Source organism: Mastigoproctus giganteus, chromosome 12 (assembly GCF_048544385.1).
Source record: "Mastigoproctus giganteus isolate SK-2022 chromosome 12, ASM4854438v1, whole genome shotgun sequence".
NCBI lineage: Eukaryota > Metazoa > Arthropoda > Arachnida > Uropygi > Thelyphonidae > Mastigoproctus > Mastigoproctus giganteus.
This window is the reverse complement of record NC_143586.1, coordinates 16,728,149-16,753,417: the sequence shown is the minus strand read 5'-3', so window position 1 is coordinate 16,753,417 and position 25,269 is coordinate 16,728,149. Positions and strand designations below refer to the sequence as shown.

General features: G+C 35.6%; 2 protein-coding genes across 2 annotated transcripts in view; one reads left to right on the top strand and one right to left on the bottom strand.

Annotated features, from left to right (window-relative positions):
* Positions 1-11,992, bottom strand: part of LOC150076732 (uncharacterized) — a 114,624-nt gene extending 102,632 nt beyond the window's left edge. The window contains exon 1 of the mRNA XM_090385618.1: positions 11,835-11,992. Within this exon, the coding sequence (XP_090241744.1) occupies positions 11,835-11,992 (158 nt within the window). The remainder of the gene's footprint in view (positions 1-11,834) is intronic.
* A 13-nt stretch (positions 11,993-12,005) lies between these two features.
* LOC150076731 (centrosomal protein of 95 kDa-like) overlaps positions 12,006-25,269 on the top strand; it is a 215,367-nt gene continuing 202,103 nt past the window's right edge. The window contains exon 1 of the mRNA XM_090386630.1: positions 12,006-12,148. The gene's annotated coding sequence lies outside the window, so the exon portion shown is untranslated. The remainder of the gene's footprint in view (positions 12,149-25,269) is intronic.

Here is a 25,269-nt window from a genome sequence, read left to right as displayed (position 1 = left end):
AGATCAGGGAATACCTTAAGAGGAAGAACAGTTCCAACTATTAACTAACAACAATGCCAAGTTTGGTTTTTTATAATATTCCAGAATTGAGGTTATTTTCCAACAACCTGAAAAGACACTGAATTGATTCAGATGTTATCTTGCGAGCCATTAATGGAATTGACATACATCACAAAATAAGACTTTTCCCAGGTAACTCATTCAGATAGTGCACATTACACTGCAGCAGTTCAGTACTTCAGGGTGAATTCCTGAATTTACACATTGTAATTTGAATTAACTACCCCAGTTACTTACTGCAATGTCAGAAAAAAGCTTTTCAAAATTAAACAGCATAAACTATTATTTGAGAATGAGCATGGGAGGCTTATAATTTGATCATGCTGTTAACAAAGTGCCTGTGTGAAAATTTGAACTATAATGACTTAGTTATTCTTACAACTTAAAAGTCAGGAAAGTTTATTTTAAGAATTTTGTATTTCTTATAGTTTTCAAAATTAGTTTAATAATAAATTTAGTTATTGTAAGATCACATATTTGAAATTTCTATTTTTTCTCCTCATCAATAAGACATGTTGATATGGGTAAGTACAAGCTGGCAACTATTATACTGATTTTCTTATGGCAATTGAAGTTTAACATTGATAAATGCAAAGTACTGCATATGGGTGGCAGCAACCCCAGAGTAATATACCAACTGTGTGGTAATACACTCAGGGTAGTGGAAAATGAAAAGGACCTGGAGGTAATTGTACAATCAGGTATGAAGTTCTCTGAGCAATGCAGACAGGCTCTCAGGACAGCTCATGGGGTTTTGGGAATGATATACAGGAATTTTGCTAGCAGGAATAAAGTGATTATCCCATTATATAAGGCAATGGTTGGGCCACATTTTGAGTACTGCATACAGGTCTGGAAGCCTGATATTTAAGAAGGATGTAGAGCTGTTAGAACGAGTATAGAGAAGGCCAACAAGATTGGTGAAAGGAACAAAAGGGTGCTATTACCACCAAGAAAGGCTGCAGTTCTACAAATTTCAGCATCTCGAGACTAGACATCTGCGAGGTGATCTGATTGAGGTGTTTAAGGCTTTGAATGGATTGAGCAAGCTCAATGCTCATGGGATTCTTCCTCTCGCTCAGACTTGTAGATGAAGATCAGTTGCAAAATAGACATGTGGAAGCTTGCCTTTAGTCATGGGTGGTTGACTGCTGGAACAACCTTTCATCTTTTGTTGTGGAAGTTGATAGTTTAAATAAATTCAAGGAAGAACTAGACAAACTATTAGAGGGAATGAACAGATGAAATAGGAGGTGTCATTTTTTTTTTTTTTTTTTTTGCTGATGCTGTATAAGCCTGCTTTCTTGCATCATTTGCCACAGCTAATGCTAATATTATATAAATATAAATTAGGGACCATGCAAATACTAGGGGAAGTGCTGATTGAGGCTAATTATGAAGTAGTTACTAGAATCAGGAATAACTCCCTTGGGTTGAAGAATTGCCAGTATATTGCTAATACATAAAGGTGGTTCTAAGAATGAAGGTAGGTAAGTACCAACGAGTCTGTGACTTAAGTGGTAGAAAAAATCGTGGCGGTAACGATAAAGAGTGCATTACAAGGTCATTTAGATAGAAATAAAATTCTAAAGAAAACACAGACTGGTTTTGTAAGGGGAAAATTATGTTTAATTAACCTGGTTGCTATTTTGACAAAGTCACTTATGAGATGAATGTAGGAAATAATTTCAACCCTTTTTACTTAAATTTCAGCAAAGCATTTAACTCACTCCCACATGAGAGGTTACTGTACAAGCTGAAATCAGAGGGAAGATTAGATGGTTTGCAGGATGGCTTCAGGGCAGGAGACAGAGGGTTGTGATTAACAGTTATTCTTCAGATTGGGCTAACACAAGAAGTGGGATTCCTATAAAATTGGTACCAGATACTCTTGTATTCAATTTTTTTTTAAAAAAAATTAAAGAAAATTTTCTTTTTGTCAATGTCATTGACAAAAAGATAGAGAGCATGATGTCAAAATTTGTAGATGATATCAAAATCAGTGCCAAACACAGCTTCTTCAGAATGACTTAAGGCTTCAGAGATGGTCAGAAAAGTGACAGCTATCTTTTTGATGCTCAAACTACAAGGTCTTATACTTTTGGGAATAGCAACTACAAAATAAATGACACACTTGGTCTGTCATTTATTTTGTGAGGGTGAACTAAAAACAGTAGAGGAAGGAAGAGATTTGGAAGTTATGATACAGTCAGATATATCCCACTGATGATATTTTTCGAACATTTGCTTGTAGAGATAGGGAGATCATAATACAACTATATAAGGCAATTGTGAGATTGCCTTATACAGTGGTATTATGACCTCACAATTCTTGGTACAGTAATTGTGAGATTCCTTATACAGTAGTATTATGATCAATCAATGCACCTAGCGAGATTGGCAAAAGGGCATCCATATGGTGAATATATGGGCTTCAGATTTTGCAAGCAAGACACCTTAGAGAAGATTTTATTTAGGTGTATAAGGTTCTGAGATGAGACAGTAACATGCACGAAACCAAAAATTTCACTGTTGTAAACGATTCCAGCACTAAGAGTCATAAATTCAACTCAAGGGGGAAGGGGCTAAACTGGATTGCAGGAAGTTTTATTTTAGCCAGTGATGTTAATTACTGGAATAAGCTGCCTCAATAGGTAGTTGAAGCTGACATTTTTGGGAAATTCAGTTGGAGAGATATATGAGGAAGAAGTCAAATAATGGGTTTATTATTATGTATTTTATTGGCTGGTACAGAAAAAAGGCAAGGGCTTTTTTGCATCATATGGCTAATATTAATACTAATTCACTCCAGTACTAATTGTAACTATTTACTATCCCTTGTTCATCTCTAGGGCTAAGGTATAAGACATAAGCGTATGGATGATTTCAGTCACTAGGCTTCAGAACATTATAATCTGTGTAAGAGAATCCTCTTTATTATGAAGTATTTCCTGTTATCAAACAGGAATTAACTTTCACAGTGGTACTTAAAGTCTTGTCTACATTCTTTCAACATTTTGGCATTCAAAAAGAATATGTTTGCAAGTTTGATTGGGATTATAGTTTTAGCATTATAATGGACTGTCTCTACTCAGAGGAGGTAATATATGAGTGTCCTACATGTCACTTGGCTAGAATTACCTCTCCATGGCTTGGCTCAAGCTTTAAGTCCATGATTCTAGTTTTGATTTAATCTGATACAGTTTGTACCTAAATCTTCTCTTGCCAGTTCATTTGCCATTCTCAAGCATGCACATTAAATTATTGGCCTTTGGCCTGTGTATGCAATTAAGAAGCTATTATCAACAGGATGAGGTGATTTTTCTGCTGTCAGCCAATTCATTATTTTTAATGCCAGCATGTCCAGTTTAGGATGCAACACAGATGGTTGTCTGTTGTTTTTTTTTTTTTTTTTTTTTTTTTTGCAGTTCTATTATAATGTATTAAATATGAGAAAGAGTTGGGTGAGAATAGGATGTAGTGTTCTGTAATTCTTGCAACACTTTGTGTCAGTGTAGATGGTTCATTTTTGTATTATTAGTCGTATGGTGCAAGGAAGCCTGAGGCTTATGCTGCACCAGCCAAAAAAAAAAAAAAAAATTTTCTGAGTTACCCTGTGAGAGAGAAGTAGAAGGAAATCACCAAGAAAGAGAAGAATGATGATATCTAGCTCAGGACCCTGGGTTAGATATCATCTCCTTGTTGATTTCTAAGTAATTCAAGGCTATTTTATTGCATGGAGTTTGACTGTATACATTCCCAAAGGAGCTGTTGTGACAAGGCAAGAGCAGATGTTATCTTTTCACAAGGTACCAGCAGATAACTTTGTTGCTGCCACTACGATGGTTTACAACTTTGAACCATCTGGGTTTATAAAAACTGGGCATGATGAGTGGCATGCAGCTGCCAAAAGCCAACTCTAGGTAAGAATGTTTTTCCCCATTTTTCAGAAGGACAAGTCACAAATTGGCCTTACAGGATAGCTGGAGAAAAACTATTTAGTTTATAAGTAGGTTGCAATTTACCAAAACATCCTATAGTCATGCTAAAAGAATTTGATTTGCCTTGGATTAGAATGCTATACATTTTCCTACTGAGGAATGAATAAATTTGACCATGTCAGATGCTCTGGCATAGATCTTAACTTATAAGAAAGTTGCAATATTAGTTGCAATTTACCAAACTAAGAATGTTTTTCCCCATTTTTCAGAAGGACAAGTCACAAATTGGCCTTACAGGATAGCTGGAGAAAAACTATTTAGTTTATAAGTAGGTTGCAATTTACCAAAACATCCTATAGTCATGCTAAAAGAATTTGATTTGCCTTGGATTAGAATGCTATACATTTTCCTACTGAGGAATGAATAAATTTGACCATGTCAGATGCTCTGGCATAGATCTTAACTTATAAGAAAGTTGCAATATTAGTTGTTCTCATGTAATAACCAGTAGTGGTTCACTCAATTCAGCATATGAACTATGTACTGGAAATGCTCCTATGACTGTGTGAATGGCACTGTAGTGGACTGGGTCTAGCAATTGAAGAGTGCTCTCTTTTACTGAAACATATACTTGGGCACTGTAATGAAGTTTAGATTTCACTAATGCTTGGTGCATTACTCAGCAATGCTGAGCATCTCTAATTAGCAGGTTAAAATATTGTTTATCATTTTCTCTAGGGCTTTTAAGGCAAATAGTAAAAGCTATTGGATGGTTTCTAGGGTTTGTGGGATTTTCATTTGGAAAGGTTTTCTGTGTGGATCTTGTAGAGGAGGGGAGGGGGATCATCAGTGACTCCTCTCCTAGTTGCTTTATCATTTTATAATGCTTTTGTCTGACCTACTGAAGTTGGTTTTGTAAGATATTTCATATACAGTCATGGACTGTAAGGGGTTGGTTATATGATTCAAAATTTTTGAAGAAGTGTGTTTTTCTATTTGCATTTTATGTTTTAAAGAACTGAAGGAAAAGAATATCTTGCAGGCACTTCTGCAAAGGTTTTCCCTAAAGCACCGACTTATTTTATTATTTGCTTCGTACTGGAATATTGGAAGTAGAATGTTTTTATATAGTTGGAGAAGGATGTTACATGGAATCTCGATTTCTATAATACCACGTGACTATTAAGATAGTTTATTTAGCTATTAGTTAAATCACTATACATTAAGATAGCATTTTGTGAACCTTGCTGGAACCCATCCTCAGACCATACTTAGGCTGTTGGCAGCCTCCTGCTTGCCGAATGCCTCAATTTCAAATGCATGTTCACAGAGCATGCAGTCAGAATTGAGACATTCAGCAAGCAGGAGGCTGGCAACAGCTATGTATGATCTGAGGATGGGTTCCAGCAAGGGTGTTTTTTTTTTTTTTTTTTTTCATGTCAATCTAGTTTTTTGGTTTTAACTGTTTATATGAAATGTATCCAAAAAGGTTTTTCTACTTTGGCATCTAACTTACTGTACTTTTGCACTAGGTTTTTAAAAACTGCTGAAGGTATCTGCAGTGGGATATCTGTATAAGTAGGAACACGGTGAAATCACTTGTAACATTCTGAGAGGAATCACAGAGTGGCTGCAGGCAGAGGGCTATGATTAATGGTTACACTTCAGATTGGTCTAGAAGTGTGGTCCACCAAGGATTGGTTCTTGGCTGTTGTTTCTGACTTTCATAAATAACATTGAGGATGGGATAGAGTGTGTGTGATGTCAAAATTTGCAAACGCTGTAAAGATTGGGAGAGCAGTTAATGATGAGCATTAAGTATCACCCTTCCAGATGGTCTGGAAAACTTCAGGGATGGTAAAAAAAAGTGGCAATTATGCTTAATGTAGTAAATTGCAAGTATTAGCTGTATGGTGCAAGGAATCTCTGGGCTTTTTCTGTAACAGCAAAAATAATAATAATAAACCACATATTTGACTCTCTCTCTCTCCTCACACAGGTATTTCTATCCAGCTAAGCTTTGAAATTTCCCAAGATGTTCACAAGCCTCAACATTCATGGAGGGCAATTTATCCCAATAATTAACTTAAACTGAAAGAAAGCCTCCTGCCAACCTTGCAATTTGAATTTATGACCACTAGTTCTTGAATAACATTTATAACAGTGAAAATTTCATCCTTATTTATTTTATTTCCGCCTCTCAATCAAATCTCCTCTAGTTTCCAAGCTCTGCAACTCATATATTCAAAGTCTTTCACCATGTGGGCATTCTTATTGCAATCTCACTGGACATTGCCCATCTTTGGACCCTTTCAAGAAGCTTGATATCTTTTTTTAGGTGTGGTCTCCATACTTGGACATAGCATTTCAAGTGACGCCTCACATTACAATTATATCTCTACAAGCAAATGTTCAATAAATCATTCTCAGGACACCATGGGTTCTCTTTGCCACCTGTTTAAACTGCCTGGAGAACTTCATGCTTGACTGTATTGTAACTCACAAATCTTTTCCCCTCCTCTACAGTTTCTAGTTCAATCCCACTTAAGATGTCTTTGTGGTAAATAACAAAGTGTCTAAGTTATTTTGAGATAGCTCTTCCCCACATTCTTACACTTAAAGAAAAAGTTCAAGCAATGGAAGAAGGTCCGTAGTGTCCTAATGATGATTTATTGAACATCTGATTATATATAGCCTTATACTGTGAGATTATGATTCTACCTCTACAAGCACTGCCATGCTTGTAGTGAGATAGGAGACCAAATCTAAAAAAAAAAAAAAACTAAGTTTCTTGTAATGGTCTAAAGATTATTTTGCACATCTCACCAAGCTGGCGAGATCTATAAAAGGGCACCTACATGAGGAAACAGCCTGAATATGTGGGCTACAGAGCCTCACGACTGCACCCAGCAAAGAATTTGACTCAGTCCCATATGAAAAATTACTATGTAAATCATCATCACATCATCATCATCAGCCATTTTCAATCCACTGCAGGATGAAGGCCTCTCCAGCAACTTTCCAGCTCCTTCTGTTTTGAACACTGGCCCGCCATCCATTTACTACTCAAAAACTCATGAATTTCATCTATCCATCTCCGCCTTTGTCTTCCAGGTTTTCTTCTAGCTCCTCTTGGGTACCATTCTGTTATTTTCTTAGTCCATCTGTCATCATGTCTTCGAGCTATGTGTCCTGCCCAGGACCATTTTAGTTCTTTAGTTTTGATAAGAATGTCCTTTACTTGAGTTTGCTGCCTAATCCATGTGTTTCTCTTCTTATCTAACAGTCTGATTCCCAATATGATTCGTTCCATTCTTCGCTGTGTGGTTCTCAGCTTCTCTTCCATTCTTTTGGTGAGTGCCCAAGTTTCACTTCCATAAGTCATGGTGGGGAGTATACATTGGTCCATTATTTTACGTTTCAGACAAACTGGGATATTGCTCTTCAGTATGTGACTATATTTCCTGAATGCTATCCATCCAAAATTTATTCTTCTCTTGACTTCCAGCCATTTATCATTATTACAGCTAATAACTTGTCCCAGATATGTATATGATTCCACCTTTTCAATTACTGCTCCTTCAATCATTATTTCCCTTTCTGTGGCATACTTGTTCATCATTACTTTTGTTTTAGACATATTCATCTTTAGTCCAAAATCCTTACTAGCTGTGCATAACTGATTAAGATTTTCCTCTAATTCTTTGGGATCATGGCTTATGACCACAATGTCATCTGCAAATCGCAAATGGTTTAGGTACTCTCCGTTCACATTGACTCCTTTCTGCGACCAGTCTAATCTTCTGAAAGCTTCCTCAAGGGCAGCAGTAAACAGCTTAGGAGATATTGTGTCTCCTTGTCGAACTCCTTTCTCAATTTTAAATTTCCTACTGTCTTTGTCTAGTCTAATAAAGGAGGTAGCACTCTCGTATATTTTCTTCAAAATCATAATATATGGGGTATCAATGCCTTGTCTTTCCAGTGCCCGAAACATTGCCTTATGCTGTATGGAGTCAAATGCCTTTTCATAATCCACAAATGCCAGGCATAATGGTGTTTTATATTCATTTGCTTTCTCCATTAGCTGTGATATTACATGAAGGTGATCCATAGTTGAGAATCCTGTCCTAAAGCCAGCTTGCTCTTTCGGTTGATTCTCATCCAGTATTCTTTCTAATCTGTTAGTAATGACCCTTGTGAACAACTTGTAGATGTGGGATAACAAGCTAATTGGTCTATAATTTTCAATTTCTGATTTATCTCCTTTCTTATGCGGCAAAACTATGATTGCATTATTCCACTGCTTAGGCGTCACACCTTTTCTAATGCACTTTGTGAAGAGCCTTGCCAGTTTTTGTGTTATGTCTCTTCCTCCCAATTTTAACAACTCTACAGTAACTTCATCTTCCCCCGGGGCTTTCTGATTCTTCATTTTCTTCAATGCATGTTCTACCTCATCAGGAAGAATATTGGGTATGTCGTATGTGTTGCTACTTTGCAATCCATCTTCCCCACTGCTGGCATCATTCCCCTGCTCCTTGTATAATTCTCTATAGTAGTCTTCTGCTATTTGAATTATGCCTTCTCTGCTGTTTATAAGTACACCATCGCTATTCTTCAGTTTCAGTATCATTTGTCTTTCTGTATTACTGCTCATGGCTGCTGATTTAAATCCTTTGTTTTCCCTTAATGCTTGTTCTACTTTTCTTGTGTTAAATCTTCTTATGTCCTCTCTGAGTCTCTTTCTAATGGCTTTGCATAACTCAGTATACTCAATTTTCTCCCTGTCAGTGTTTTTCTTGCTTTTCATTTGTCGTCTTCGGTTCATCATGACAAGTGTTTCTTGACTAATTTTTTCTTCTTTGGATTTCTTTTTCCCTATAGGTTTCTTGGGCTTTATCACTTTCAAAAAGTTGTAATATTCCTCGTCGATATCTTGGTCCTCAGCAGTCTGCAGAAGCTCATACCTGTTCTTAAGTTCCAGTACATACTGCTTTTTCTCCTCTTCTGTTATCTCAAAGACCTTTGTATTATTTACTCGAGTCAGTTTTTTCCTTTCCTTTCCTACATCTATATCAAGTGTACATCTTACCATTCTGTGATCACTTCCAACATTTACCTTATTCAGGACGGTGACATCATTCACAATATATCTTCTATTAGTGAGGATGAAGTCGATTTCATTAGTAGTTAATCCATTTGGACTCTTCCATGTCCACTTTCTGTTCACCCTTTTCTTGAAAAAAGTGTTCATTACTGACAGTCCTTGAGATTCTGCAAATTCCACAAGTCTTTCACCTCTTTCATTTCTTTCACCAATTCCAAAATTTCCTATAGTTCCCCTTTCTGTGCTGTTTTGTCTTTTTCCAACCTTAGCATTGAAGTCTCCCATAATAATAGTGTAGTGGGTTTTCTGCTCATCTAGAAGACTCTCAATTTCAGTGTACATTTCTTCAACCTCTTCATCATCATGGCTTGATGTTGGTGCATAAATCATTATAATCTTTAGCTTGTATCTCTTAGAAATCTTGAGTATTAGTCTTGACACTCTTGGTGATGTACTTTTGAATTCCAAAATGTTGTTTTTAAAATCTTTATGGACCAGAAACCCAATTCCACCTTCACTCCTTTCACTGTTTCCATTGGTGTACAGCAGATTTCCACTTGATAAACTTATAAGTGATTCATTTCTTCTTCTTGTTTCAGCCAAACCGATGATATTCCAATTCACATCTTCTAATTCCTTTTCCAGCTCTAATATCCTGTCTTCACCGATGAGTGTTCTACGACTATGTAAAAAGTAACATTATTATTATTAGCTATATGGTACAAGGAAGCCTGAGGCTTATGCTGCACCAGCCAGAAAAAAAAAAAAAAAAATCCCGAGTTACCCTAAGAGAGATAGAGAAGAAGTGAATGACCAAGAAAGATGATATCCAGCTCAGGACCGTGGATGTACCAAGCCCATACTCACTGGATGTGAGCCCCTGGGGTTAAAACATGTTGGAATCACAGAGAAAATCCTTGGCTGGATTGTGGAGCAAGAGGCAGAGGTTTATGATTATATATAAAAAAAAAAATAATAATAATTAAAGTGATAAAGATAGATGCTGCTAATTTTAAATTAGATGAAGAATATTATATAATAAAATTTGAAATCACAAACTGCTCTGAATGGCACTTAAACAGTGCATTTGATTGACATTTGGCAGTACAATGAAACCAAGGATGCTGTACACAAAATAACTATATACAATAAAATTGTAAGAATATTTAATTATGAAATCGAGTGAAGAATTAAGATCGCCTCCAAAGAGCTTTGTTGCACATAAAAACAAAAGCAGTGTCTTTGTGGTAAATAACCTGCTTTTATAAAAAAAAAAAAAATAAATTAAATTCTAGGTACATTATCCATCATTACACCTGAGCAGGGAAACACCTCAGGCCACCCACGTATGCTAGTGCTGTTTACTCTCATCACCCCCCCACACTGTGTGCTTATGTAAAAGTGATTGTACATAAGAACATATTAGAAGTTGGCCTATTTGTCACTCAATAATTAAATGGCTACTTAAAATGGAAGAGTATTTTTCTCATTTTTCCTTCTGTTTAAAGAACACATTTTTTTAAATATTCTGTTGAATAATTTTTTTTTTTTTTTTTATAAAAGATTACTTTATTCTAAGATGATTACTGTAATGAATGCTGCACTGTGTATCAGTATACCACGTAGAAAAGAAATCAGTGGATTGAGAATAATGATGCGGATAATTAAAAAAAAAAAAAATAGTTAAAATTTATTCGAAAAATGTAAGTTATCAATAGATGTATTGCCGCATATAACTAAATACTAATTACGAATACCTATTCTGTTTCAGCGGGTCTACCGCTTCCTTCTGAAGGGGTCAGTAAATTTCTGTCAAGTAACAACTTTTGTATGACAACAGGGAAATTGCCATTCGGAATAATCCATAAAAAATATTAATTTTACAATTAATAACTCACTAATGATTTAATTGTAAAATAACACTACGGCTTATTTCATTAAAATATTTCAGCAAAACGGATGGGTAATAATATAATGTATGAAAAATGAAATTTTTAAAAATAACATTGTGAATAACGTTACTTTTGTATTTACTGAACAATTTCGTGGATTGATTAAAAAAACAAAAAAAAAAAAAACGGCTGAGTTTTAAAAAGGTTTAATTACGGAACTCTTAACTATCAAAATTTTGTTCAAATTAAAACACTTCATTTTTCTTTTGAAGAAAACAGTAACGAATATTTTCGGCATTAATTACTAAAATATTACTTTGAATGAATACCTCATAAAAAAAAGAAAAAGACATTTTTTTGTATCATGGCAGTCAATGTCTAAGAAAAATTTAAATATCGCAACATATGGTAACCTCGTTAAAATATTTCCTACATTCATCTTTTTTTGAAATTGTTAATTATTATTACTCGACAAATATTTCGTTTAAACACATCATTCCTTCCCTTAGAAGACTGAAAACGCGTATATATTTGCTGCACCTAAGCGATCCATTATGTTTAACAATGTAGGTGTATCACGAATAAAGCACAGGTCAAACGGAAGGCGTTTACACATAATCCCACGAGGTTGAATGTTTGTTTCTTCCCCCAGCGGAAGAAACCTCCAATTAAATAACCCCGCCAAACGTCCGAAAGTGGCATAATCTTTCTACGATTTGCGTGCATTGTGGGCAAGGCCAAGGGTAGGTTACAGAACAAAGCCGCATTCAGTGGACAGCCTTGACAACAGCGGCGGGGCTTCTTGTTAGGAGAGCTAAAAACAGATTTTCTTACCAAGTGTCCAGTCTAATCAGTTCTTCTGGTCCTCCTTTCTTCGTCCTTTTTGCAGCCCTTAACTTAAGAACTTCTTTGTATAAGGATAAAACATATGACCATTGTGCGGGGATAGCTTTAGTAAAGAACGCTAAGCTTGTATCATTCGGCGTAGCCATGATGTTGAGCTGGCACTTCAGGCTTCCCAAGGTAAATTTCCGTCTATGTGAAGTGCGATCTGGAACAATGAACCTTATCGTTTAATCGTGTTGCCACTAGATGGCAGCGTTATCACTGAAGTCGCGGATACATTTGAAGTATTGACGTTTGGGAGTGTACGTGAAGAGGTGTTTTTTCTTCAGGGAATTAATTAAATTAAGCTAGCTCTGTATTTAAAGAAGCAAGTTTATATGTTTCAAACGTTGAAAATTACTCACAGTTGTGTTACACATGTTTAGTGATCCGACTTTAATTTTTCTCAATAAAATAAATTAGTCCAAACTTGTACAATGAAGACTAAAAATAATACAAATTGTAGATGTAAGAAATAAGTAATGCAAAATATTTACTCTTATAAAGGATCGCTACTTAATGTATTAAAATTCTGCATTTATTCCTAAATAATGATACCGTTAGTTATGATAAACAACTTCTTCACCGCAATCGCTAAATTCGTATTGATTTTGCTTTAAAAAAAAAGTATCAATTTACTCCAATTTCCGCTGGCTTGTAATCTGCAGTCTGGCTGTCAGATTTGAAGTGAAATTTTTCATTTTTGTAATTTTGATTATTTGAATGAAAGCTATAATTACTGAAGTGAGGTTTAAAACGTTTTGAAATTGGTTTCTATAATTGTTCGATTTTTTCTTTAAATCACGTAGCATATACCTTACAGTCGTGTTATCATTATTCATTTAAAAATAATGTAATATTCTTGTTTGTTATTTTTACATTTAAAAATAACTAACAAAAATTTGTTTGGAATATTTAATTTTTTTTTAGATCGAAAAGTCTCCAGTCTCAGTTTTCTACATATCTTCAGACAAAAATCTGAATTTGTTTTAAGGAGGAATGGGATTAAAAAAAAAAAAGTTACGATTCTGGAACTTATATGACGTTGAGATTTTTTTTTCTCGCTAAATAATAGAAAATAGTTAAATTTGGGGCCACTAGAGAATAAATTTAATTTGCTATTATTACCCCTTTAAAGATAACGAAATTTTAGTAGCAATGAATACTGCTTATATATTTATGTACATGTGTTTTGTGGTTATAGGTTAAATACAGAAACCTCAACGTATATATATACCACACAGAGCAGTGCTCTCAAAAAATTGCATCACCTAAATTTTTAGGCAACTAATCTTTTAGCAATAGCTGAAAGAACATAAGCAATAACAATACATATATGAAACAATTAATTGCAGAAAAATTTACTTTCATGCCTTATGGGTAAATATACAATGAAATAAGTACCTTTCTCCAAAATAACAGCATGTTACTTATGGTTTACATAATAAAAATTCTGTGAAAGCAGTGATTTTTTTTTTTTTTTTTTTTTTTTCCATTACTTTCCTTATACTAGAACAACAGGCAGCTATATAACCAAAAAATAACAAAATGCATGCTATTTTGTTGATCCAACTCTTGCTTTGATGATTGCTGAACATTATCATGCTATCGACTGGATAACGTTCTGAATGTATTCATGGGAAATCTCATGGCACCAAAAATGGATTAATGTCTTCTGTAGCTCTCTAAGTGTTTTTGGTGTCTTTTTGCATTATTGAAACACCCATTCTGTTTCAACAATTTTCAATTGAATTGAGGTCTAGACTGTTCCCTGGCCATGCTATTTGTGAGAATTGATTTACCCTTCAGCAATTTTTGCACCTATGGACAGTGAAATGAATGACATTTATACTGCGGCATTTCATAAATTTAAAACTTTTACCAATTTTATGAAGTAGTAGTACTTAGTTTTGGCTCAATGATATGGGGCAGAGTCATTCTGGAAAATGCTGGCAGCATCCCCATAGTGATCTCTTAATTGTGGGAAGTAATTTTGTTTCAAGAATGTCCTTATACACCTCAGCATTCACTGTACCCTTTAAATATTCAAGATTACCAATTTCCCTATGTGAAATACAGCCCCATATCATTTGAGATGCAGAATATTTCAACGTGGAGATGATACAGTCAGGATGAACTTCTTTTCTTCATCTAATAGGCTGCTGGCCATTTGAGCTATGCAAATTGAATTTTGATTCATCAGAGAAAATAATACATTTCCACCAATCTTCAGACCAACTAGCATCCTCTTTTACCCATTTCACATGCCGAGCTTTCGTTTTTTGTGTCAAAAGTGGTTTTCCTTTGGCGATGTGCTACTAATTCTGACGAGGAAAGGCATCTATGTACTGTAGCAGTACTAACTTTTACTCATATATCCTTCTCTCGTGTTGTTTTGAGATCTGTTGATGAGGATGTTTCTGACACATGGATGGACCAGAAATGTCCTGTGCTGCAGAAGATATTCGTGGACATCCATTTCCTTTCTTTCTGTTTAGAATATCAGTTTATGATAATTTTTGTAATAAATGCGCCATTGTTGACTGATTACAGTAAATTCTTTTAGCTATTTCATGCATAGAATGTCCCTCTGCATTCAATACAGCAGCAACACTTTTCCTATGTGGGTTTGTTTTCAATTTCCTATGTTAATTGTGAAAACTTAGCCATTGCAATATCACAAAATACTGGGCTCATGGCATTTACACTACTGCTACTAGGGTGATGTAAGGGGCTCACATCTAGTGAGTATGGGCTTGGCACACCAGGGTCCTGAGCTGGATATCATCATTGTTCTCTTTCTTGGTGATTCCCTTTGACTTTTAACACTCTCTCTTAGGGTAACTCGGGGAATTTTTTTTTTGGCTGTTGCAGCATAAGCCTCAGGCTTCCTGATATCTGTGGAAGATATCTTCCTCAGGCTAATAATAATAATGTATAGCACAGGACATCATCCAAGAGAGCTTGCTAGGGTGGATAATGGCAATAGGGTAATGCTATTAGAAAACATATATGGTATATTGCCAAATTTCACAGAAATTCAGTAAAGTTTGCAAGTGATGCAATTTTTTTAAGTGCCACTGTGTGTGTGTGTGTGTGTGTGTGTGTGTATATATATATATATATACAGGGTGATTCTCTACCAGTGTGACAAACTTGCAGGAGGTGTAGGGGGCACAAAGACAAATCAGAATCACATAGCATTGCAGGGTCCGAAATGCCTTCATCATGCGGTAGAGGATGTTGAATGGGAGGTTGCGTGAACAGGGATCCCACTGGAAGTCAGCATTTGCGAACTGGTTCCCGAGGCAGTAGGATGGACGAGTATTCAAACGTTGAACTGGCCGACATGCACCTCATGTATGGAGCTGCGGACTGTAACGGGCGCGCTGCTCTGCGCTTGTACAAGGAACGTTTCCTGCACAGGCGTGCTCCTCATCATACGATTTTAATCATATGATGAGAAGGTTATGTGAGATTGGTTGTTTCACGAGAGGTACCATGAATCGAGAGCGAACGACGAGGACGCTAGACAATGAGGAGAATGTCCTAAGTCTTACAGCAGGCAATCCGAGTACGAGTACTCGAGCGATAGGCCAACGATTGGGTATTTCCCAATCCACTGTATGGAGGATACTGTCAACAAACCAAATGAGTTCATACCATCTGCAACGCGTCCAATCATTGGAGCCTGCGGATTATCCACTCCGGAGGACTTTTGCTACTTGGTTTCTTCAACAGAAACGGTTTGCAAATGCTGACTTCCAGCGGAATCGCTGTTCACGCAACCTCCTCTACCGCATGACGAAGGCATTTCGGACCCTGCAATGCTATGTGATTCCGATTCATCTTTGTGCCCCCTACACCTCCTGCAAGTTTATCGCACTCGTAGTGAATCACCCTGTATATAGAAAATCCATGTTGTTTACATGCTAGCCATGTAAGGGAGTTTAAATCCCAGAATAAATGTGATATCCAAGATGGATATCGCATGTCCATCTTGTGGGTGTCACCAAATTTTGCTATCTCATCAGCTTTGTTTTTGCTCCAATTTCTTTTTACTATATATATTGATCTAATTGATTTATTGAAATACAATTATTGGGTAATGCATTAAAACTTTGACATTTATTTTATTTATTTATGCATGTGCTTCATACACAGTGTATAGTGAAATATAGTGTTCTTTCTTCCCTGAAAGCTGATAACTGATTTGTCAATTTCAGATGGCCTTCATTATGCTTGTGCTTAGTACTGAACACCTTTCCTTTCTCTTGTTTACAGGCTTGAAACAAAAGACATACTATTGCATTTACTATCAAATTAATGATAAGGGAGAGGATGTGGAATAATTACAAAATTCTGGGTAGGGGTGTTGATGCCCACCTACTAAATACATGCCAAATTATTTTTGGAATGTAATTAGTATGTGGGCATCAAAACAGTTTATAAAGTAGGTAAATTAATTTTTTTATGTTTGTGTGTACACCACAGGTATCAGTAGTGGCAAATGATGCAAGGAATAAGGTCCAAAGATCTGGCATCAGTCAAAAAAAAAAACTTATCTGTACATTGCCTCTAATAATTTGTCCAATTTTTCTTTGTTTATTCAAATCACCAACTTTCTCAATACCAGATGGAAGTTTGTTCCAACAATCATTCACTCACTTTCTAGCTGAAAGCATATTTTCACATATCTATCATACATCCATTCTTTTCAATAAATTTGTCCTGTTATGTGTGCCATCTGAACAAGAATTAGGAAGTCATCCACATTTAATTTACTCAATCTATTTAAGGCCTTAAACACTTTAATCAGTCTCCTAGTTTTCACAGAAAACAGAACCAAGGATTTTTTTTTTTGGTAAGTGTATGATTTTGTATCTCTGACTAATCTTATTGTTCTTCTCTGCACCTGTTCCAACAGATCTACATCCTTCCTAAAATAAGGCTTCCAAACATATGGCAGTACTCTAGATGCAAATTAACAATTGCCTTATGCAACAGGATAATCACTACCTACTTGTCTTAGCTGGCAAAATTATATTATCCTTTAAGAATTGAGCTTTCTTAACACAATCCAAATTGAAAATTTTTCATCTGTGGCCGCAGCAACCTTAAGAGATAGTTGATGACAGGACATCGTAGGGCTGTTAGAACCAGTTAGCAGTCTGTTCTGGTTGATGAAGCCCTCAGGTGACCTTGGCCAGCTCTTCTTGTAACGGTTCCTGTCTCATGAAACTGTTTCCATAGTGCTGAAACGACACTGTGTGACACATTAAGCCAAAGTGCCGCCTCTGCTGGCTTCAAGTTGTCCAACAGCCTGCCATCTCAAAGAGTCATCTAAACCATGATGAGTTACTATCCTGAGTACTGGAGATTATTCCATTGAGCAAACCAAACTAACTTAATCATGTTAAGTTAGTTTGTAAAAATATTTAGGAATTCTATACATTATATACTGCATATGAAAAAAAAATTTTTTTTTTTAATTGTCTAAAGCTTGTAAATTTTTTTTTTTTTTTTTCAATGAAAGGTGGAAAGTTGATTTATTGGAACTTCTGAAGTCTTTCTTATCCCACTATCATCCTTCTATATGTATACAAATCTGATAGAAGAACTGAAAAATTTGTTTTATTTAAATAAATATAAATATATGAAATCCATATCAAATATCTTTGTTAAAGCTATCACTATCTAAAATATATTTTTGTTATCTTTTTACAATATTATTTTATCAATTCAACATTATTCTTGTTTTAGTAGTAACTTTATCCATTTAAGCACTGTTATCACAAATGATGTTTCAAGTGTATAAATTGTGATACCTATGCAACTACTAGGAGTGCTGAACAGAAGAAGAGATACGGAATCAAAACTTTAAAGTGGTGTTTGTCATTTTGAAAAGGAAAGTTTTACAGAACTAAAACACACTGTTTAGTATATCTGTTAAATGTTATTATATGTAGGCAAACATGAAATATGTTTAATTAATTCTAACATGGATAGATTCTAGGATCATTGAATATATATATATATATATATTCTTAAAAAAAAAAAGAAATTGGTGTCGTATTCAAATAAAATTTTTGTTCTCTGACACCAAGCAAAATAAAAATGTAACACATCAAAATAATGTAGTTCTTTGTCATAAAGTATCTTAGGTAGGATACAATCTCCAGCACAAGACACACATTTATGCAATATGTGTGTCTTGTGCTGGGTGGAAAATGAGTCCACTTAACCTGCAAAAAAAAAAAAAAGAAAAGAAAATTGTGTGCTATTTAGGGTATTAAGTGTGTGAAAATGGAGAATGAATGAGACTGTGCTGTAAGTGTTAACTGTTGTACCCTGAATATGTATATATTAAAAATAAAAAATTAAATTAACTGTTCTTGCAAATTAAGTTGCATAAATGTGAGTGAATGCCAGGTCACCTGTGTAAACTATGTAGTGACCAAATGAATGTTAATGATTATTATTAAAAAATAAAAAGGTGATGTCTTGGTAGTTGTTATATTTAGGTGGCACCTCTCTCTCCTGTCTGTCTACATGATGATGAAAATAAGACGATAAATGTGTGAGAGTGTTGTGCTGTTTTTCTGTCTGCCTCCAAATAAATATACAGTCAGACCTCTCTTTAACGAACTTCCAAAAAAAGCGAATTTTTCTATTTAGCAAATTTTTTTTATTTCCTCTTGGTCATTACATTGAAAATAGTTTCCATATAACAAACTGATTTCGAGAGACCTGGGTACGTATTGTTCGCACCTCTGGCCACAATTTAGTGGTGCCCGTAAAATCTATACAACTGCCTCTACTGTACTGAGACGTCACCCTAGTCAATTGCTATCTGTGTGTCTACAGCCATTGGCAAAGATTAAGGCATATTCCTGATGTTGAAACTTGCTCTGGTCAACCTGATTTCTACTGTATGCACCCTATTAGACAATTAGGAGAGTGATTTTCTTTTATCCCAGAAATTCATCTGTTGCTTTGCAGAAATGAGTCATTCATACTTTCACTGAATTTCACCTGTCTGTTTACATGGTAGGTACAAGTTGTTCCTAAATCAATTTTGTTTTAGCTGCTATGCAAGCAACCTTACAATGTTTAAGAGAAAATCCTTGAGTGTAGTGAAAAAAGTGGAAGTGCTTAATAGTGTAGATCGGGGCATAAAAAAAAAGAAATCGCTTTAAAATTTTGTATCCTTGCCAGTAGGTAGTGTGTCAACCATTCTGAAAAACCATTTTGATTCTCAAATCGCTAGAGGAAATGGGACCCAGTCGGAAGCGTGCAAAATTATGCCCATATGACAATGTAGATGAAGCCATTTTTAAGTGGGTGAAGTTGATTCCAGATGAAAACATGCCGATATCAGGGCCATTAATAAAAGAAAAGGCTATGGAGTATGCATCTTTTCTGGAGCATAAAACATTTCAAGACAGTTGGCTAGACAAATTTAAAAAGGGCCATGGTTTACTTGAAAAAGCTATTTCTGGTGAAAGTGGAGTTGTAATCAAAGAAGACCGTACCCATTGGAAAGAAATAGTTTTGAAAAAAAAAATAGTAACTACGAGCTCAGACATATTTAACGTTGATGAAACAGGTATATTTTTTTAAATGTTTGATGAACAAGACATTGACTTTTATAGGTGATAAGTGTTTAGGTGCAGGGGCAGGCCATCCCGAGGGTGAAAGGGGTGCACGCACCCGGGTGCCTGAAAACCTGAAACTTATATACACATATGAAGAAAATTTTAAAGGGATGGGGGGTATGAAGGTTCAATTGGCACCCGGGCACCACATACCTTAGGAATACCTCTGTTTAGGTGGTGAAAATAGTAAGGAGAGAATTACAGACTTGGTTAGTGCAAGTATGGCTGGTAATGAAAAATTGAAGCTTTTGGTAATAGGCAAAAGTAAACCCCCCAATGTTTAAAAGGAGTAAAGTCATTAGAGTTGAACTACAACAAAAAACTTGGATGACAAGTGAAATTTTTGAACAGTGGATTTTAAATTTCTATAGAAAGATGACAAAAGAAATCAGAAAAATTGCATTGATTGTCAACAACTGCCCTGCCCACCATCACTGTGAGGTGATGGTGGGCAGAGCAAACAGGTGTGAAGCTTGTTTTCTTCCCTCCGAATACCTCATCTAAACTGCCAATGGACCAAGGCATTACAAGAAAATGCACTACCAAAGGCACATACTTAAAAAAAATTATACTGAGAATAGAAACCAACCAACCTATAGATTTGCATATCAGAGTTGGCGAAAGTGTGGAGTCAAGATGTGAAGGAAACAGCGATTAAGAATTGTTTCGCAAAAGCAGGTTTGCCAAAATACCAATTAACAGCGATGAGAGGGATGAACTACTACAAGATATTGAGCAATCTTGGGAAGAGCTCCAAGCGAGAGTTTGATCAGTGGATAAATTATTCTTGACAAATTTTTAGGAATTGATAATGATGTCATAGTAGCTGAATATCCGAGTGACTCCAACATTTTGGAGAGTATTCAAAGAACTAGTGAAAATATTGATGATGAGTTGGATGAAAATGAGGGCAATATTAAACTTTCCAAACATGAAATGTTGGCAGCATTTGAAACTTTGCGTCAAGGCCTTCAGTGTGAAGAAAATGTATTTGAGTGTTTAAACATTTTTATGAACGATGTACAGTAAAATCCAGTGTACAACAAAAAACAACCAAATGTTATGAAACAATTCTTAAAAGTGTACTAATATATGGTGCGCATCATGTAAGTAGTCATTTCTTAATATGTATGTATTAATAAATTAATTGTTTTAAAATGTTAGAAAATTTTTTCATTCCCACTTATTTCTGATTTATTTCCCAACTTTTACTATATTTCTGAATGTTGAATTATAGTATTTTTCGTTCTTAGAAAGGTTATATTTCTTTATAATGAAATTTCTGTTTAGCAAATTTTTTCAGGCGAACAATCAATTTTGTTATATAGAGGTCCAACTGTATATATACAAAAAAAAAAAGCGTAAATATAAGTATGACAGGTATGTTGGACTGAGTGAGTGAGTGAGTGTGTGTTGTTCTAACAGGCTCCCCCCCCCCTAAAATTACACTGCAGGGGGAACCTACCAGGAACTCCCCTGTCCTGCTGACATTATGTCCCCTCTTCTGAGGTATGACGTGGGATTTGCTGACACTGGCTTGCCTGGTGTGGGATTACTAATAGAGAGGCACCGCAGGTTCACAGTGCAACCTCCTCCCCCACATAGGGTACCCTGGCTCTACAACACTTGAATCTCCTACAATCCCTGTCTCCCTCCTCCACCGCCCATCCAAACCTTTTTGCCTGGTGGACTCTACCACCACAATCTTTTCCTGTTCTTAACAGTCCTCCCTACATGGAGGGTGAGCTCTTTCCACAGGGATGTCTCTCTATCCCTTTAAATTCCTATTTTCAGGTGGAAAGCCTTCTTATAATCCACCTTCTTTATCTTCATCTGCTCTTCTTCTCTTTATCTGTCTCCCCTGTTCCCTTTTTTACTTTCCAGAGGTTTCTTTTTTTTCCTTGGGGCTCTCCCTGGAAAGCTCAGGCATCGTCCAGGGTTCCCCCCACTGCCAGAGAGCTTTCTATTCCCGAGCAATGTGGGGTCCCACTAGGGATTCTGCAACTAAATGGCCAGAGGAACAACAGACTAATACAACCCAACACTAAAACTCACACTATATCTGGCCTTTATTAAAGTTTGTACTGTGACAGAGTATATAAAAGTGGTGTTGGGGGTGGAGCCCCCCTGGTGCCACTTGATAATCAACACTATATTATATACTGTCTATCTTAGCCTGCCTAACTCCCTTTGTAACTTGACTGCATATTAGTTTATACTTACTGTATGTTTGTGTGTCCCCTGATAATTTATAATCTATATATAGCCTAAATAAGTTTAAGGCTCAGCAAGACAGGTATTTTGAACGAACAGAGGGGTGAAGTGGAAGGGGGTGTTTTTTTTTTTTTTTTTTTTTTTTGGCTGATGCTGCATAAGCTTGCTTTCTTGCATCAAATGCCTCTACTAATGCTAATCTTATGCAGTTTCCTTCTATCACTAGTTTCGTCCAAATTAAAATTGACTAAATTAATCACAGACTGAACATTGGATGGACAAACATGAACAAACTCAAAAACATGGAAGAGCAATAAAATCTCAAATAGTCTAAAAATTAAATTACATGAAACTGTCATCATACCCACAGCAACTTATGGATCAGGGAATTAGAGAATAAATAAGAAAGAAAGGCAAAAAATAATTGCATTTGAAATGAGATGTCTAAGGAAAATCAATAAAACAAATTGGACAGAACATAAAACTAATGAAAGTAAGGAGAAGTTTTCTTAGTTTTGAAAGCAGAATAATAGAGCAGATCTACAAAAAACAACTTCAGTGGTTTGGACATATGAACCGGATGAAACAACACAGGCTGCCTAATGTAGTACTGACATGAAGAATTGGAGATAAAGAGACCACCAGGAAGACCCAAAAGAGAATGGCTCCAATGCCTAAAGGTAGGGTTACCATCCGTCCTCTTTTAACTGGATTTGTCTAAAATTTTTGTTCGGGTGGATTTTTATAAATTTGTCTAAATGTCCGGATTTTTATATTATACACCATTTTTTTTAATGCAAGCTCGACGAAAACTACCGAGTAGGAGACGATTCTTCAATTCGAATTTCCGTGTTGACAATTTGGTGGAAGACCCCGACGACGCTCAGTTTAGCGCATTGAGATTGTTACCAACCCACGCCTGCTTCAGAATTTACGCACATATAAATTTTATATAGTCTAGCAATACAATATTTTGGTTTAGAGAGTAGATAACGCGTGAAGATCAGATGGTGTGCTAGAAAAAGATATATAAATTACAGGAATTCCAGCATGTCAAAGTTAGAGGGACTGTTTTCTCTAGAAATTGATAGCAGCATATGAAAACGTGGATTTGGGCTGTGTGCACACCAAATTGATCGAAAGTTGCATACTGTCGACTAAATTTGGTATACTTATCAATGATCCAATCAAGAGGCAAACACTAGTTTATTTAATACCAAAGTTTACCTTTTTTTAAAATACTGTTTTTCACTTTACTTACAAAAATATTTATTATCCATCTTTATACCTGTAGGTACTTTTCTGCAATTAGGTTAGTTTAGTTGTGAATGTAAAACATAACCTAACCTTAATAAAATTTATGCTTCATTACTTACAATAAAAAATATTTATTATTATTATTTCAATTATAAAAATTAATATTATAAAGACTATATTTCCCCTAAAAGGAAGTGCATGTTTACAGAAGAGATGAAAAACAAATTTCCATGTTTTGTATCTGGCTGAGAGGAATGGGAAGCTGAATGTAAAGTTTGCAGAATGGAGACATGTTTCAGTAGCCAAAAAGGGATTGGTGATTTGAAGCAGCACATTGCAACTGAGAAGCATGAGAAAGCAGTTCAAGGTGTGAGGCCTCTTTGGGAAAGGTTACAGATTTTTTTGTCAAAGCTGTTGATAAAATATTATTATTATTATTATTAGCCATATGGTGCAAGGAAGCCCGAGGCTTATGCTGCACCAGCCAAAAAAAAAAATTCCCAAGTTACCCTGAGAAGTAGAAAGGAATCACCAAGAAAGAGAAGAATAATGATATCCAGCTGAGGACCCTGGGTGTGCCAAGCCCATACTCACCAGGTGTTTGTTGTTATTCATATATCTGTGATCTCATGGCTTCTCCCATAATGGCAATGTTGTCTCCGGTCAATATAATTGCCTGGGACAACAAATAAACAGATATTTATTTAAAAGCATTTAACTGCTGTACATCATTAACTTTTGCTTTTGGCAAACCACAGAGTAGTTGTTTTTTGGGTTTTTAGGAGCATTAGCAACTAAGGCCATATTGCTCCGGGATATGCGGTGGTCATTCCCTGACCTTTCCGCATCCTCCGTATTTGGTGGTGACGGGCTCGAACCCCGGTCTAATCAAGAAGCGTGTGCTACGCACTGCTGCTCCTTCCCACCTAGCTACGGAGGCGCCCCACAGAGTAGTAACATTAACCTTCAGTCTTATTACTCTGTGCGGTAAACATACCCTATTTCACCTATCCAATATCCTGTGGGAACGAGCACTTGCTGCTGTTTAGATTGTCACCGTGTTGCAAGATCTGGCGTAGAAGTCGGCAGCTGAGGGCTTGATGGATGCTGCATTGTAATTCCTTCGGTGTCAACATTGTTTAAGAAAATCACTGATTTTTGTTTAATTTAATTAGTGCAATAATAATAGACTATAAACAGGTTATCCAACAATCATACATATTACGCTATGCAGTTACGTTTGTAATGTGATAGACGTAGTTTATAGCTTTAGTGAAAACATTCCTATTATCCACCTACGAAACTACATAAAGGAATGTGATATTGCAATGCGAATAATTCCAACTCTTATTTTTGACTTCTTGGAGGCCAGGTAAGAACCAGTTTCACCTACTTTATCAACTGAACACTAACAATAATTACGGTTCCAACTTAAAAAAAAAAAAAAAAAGCAATACAACGTGTACTTAACGGAGTTTAAATAATGGCGCCTTCTCAATCTCTAGCCTCGGTTCCTTTTGGTATTTATGATAACTATAATGTATAAATATTAATTAATGGTTATGTCAACAGCCACACCGAACTTGTGTAATTTTACATACATCAAAATGTTTTGTATAGTCCACAGAGTAGTCTATCTCAGTTAACTTTTTACCCTTCTTCTACAGAAAGTAGTTCTGCATTTCGATAGAAAGTGGAAACAACTAACATGAAAGAGACAGCTCTGAATTTCATATTACCACGAAATTTTTTATGAAAACTTGTGATTAAATTATCTATATTTTATTTTAAAATGAAACTGTTATAAGAGAAGATCCTGATTGGACGATTGAAATAAGACTCGCCTTTTCTCAAACATTAAAAGTTTAATTTAAATTAACATTAAAATATGTTATTACTAATTAAACTATTTACGGAAAAGTCTTAAACGATATTAAATTCCCATATGAATTTTTAAATACAAAGGAAGGTACCGCAAATTTTTTTGATAGCAAACTGTTTCTGAATAGATTATAACACTTGGCGGATGAATATAACGTCATGCTGACGAGTTTATACACGGTGCCAAACAGCAACTTCTGAAAATCTGAAGCCAGATGGGATGGAATTTATATAGTAACAAAACCAAAAAAAAAAAAAGGGGGCATGTATTGTTACAGTGAATGTCAGTAGCTCAGTAACTTAATGCAGTTGTGGTAAGACTTAATTACAGAAAAAGTGTTTCTGTTTTTAACTTCTTTAACCTGGCAGTAGTA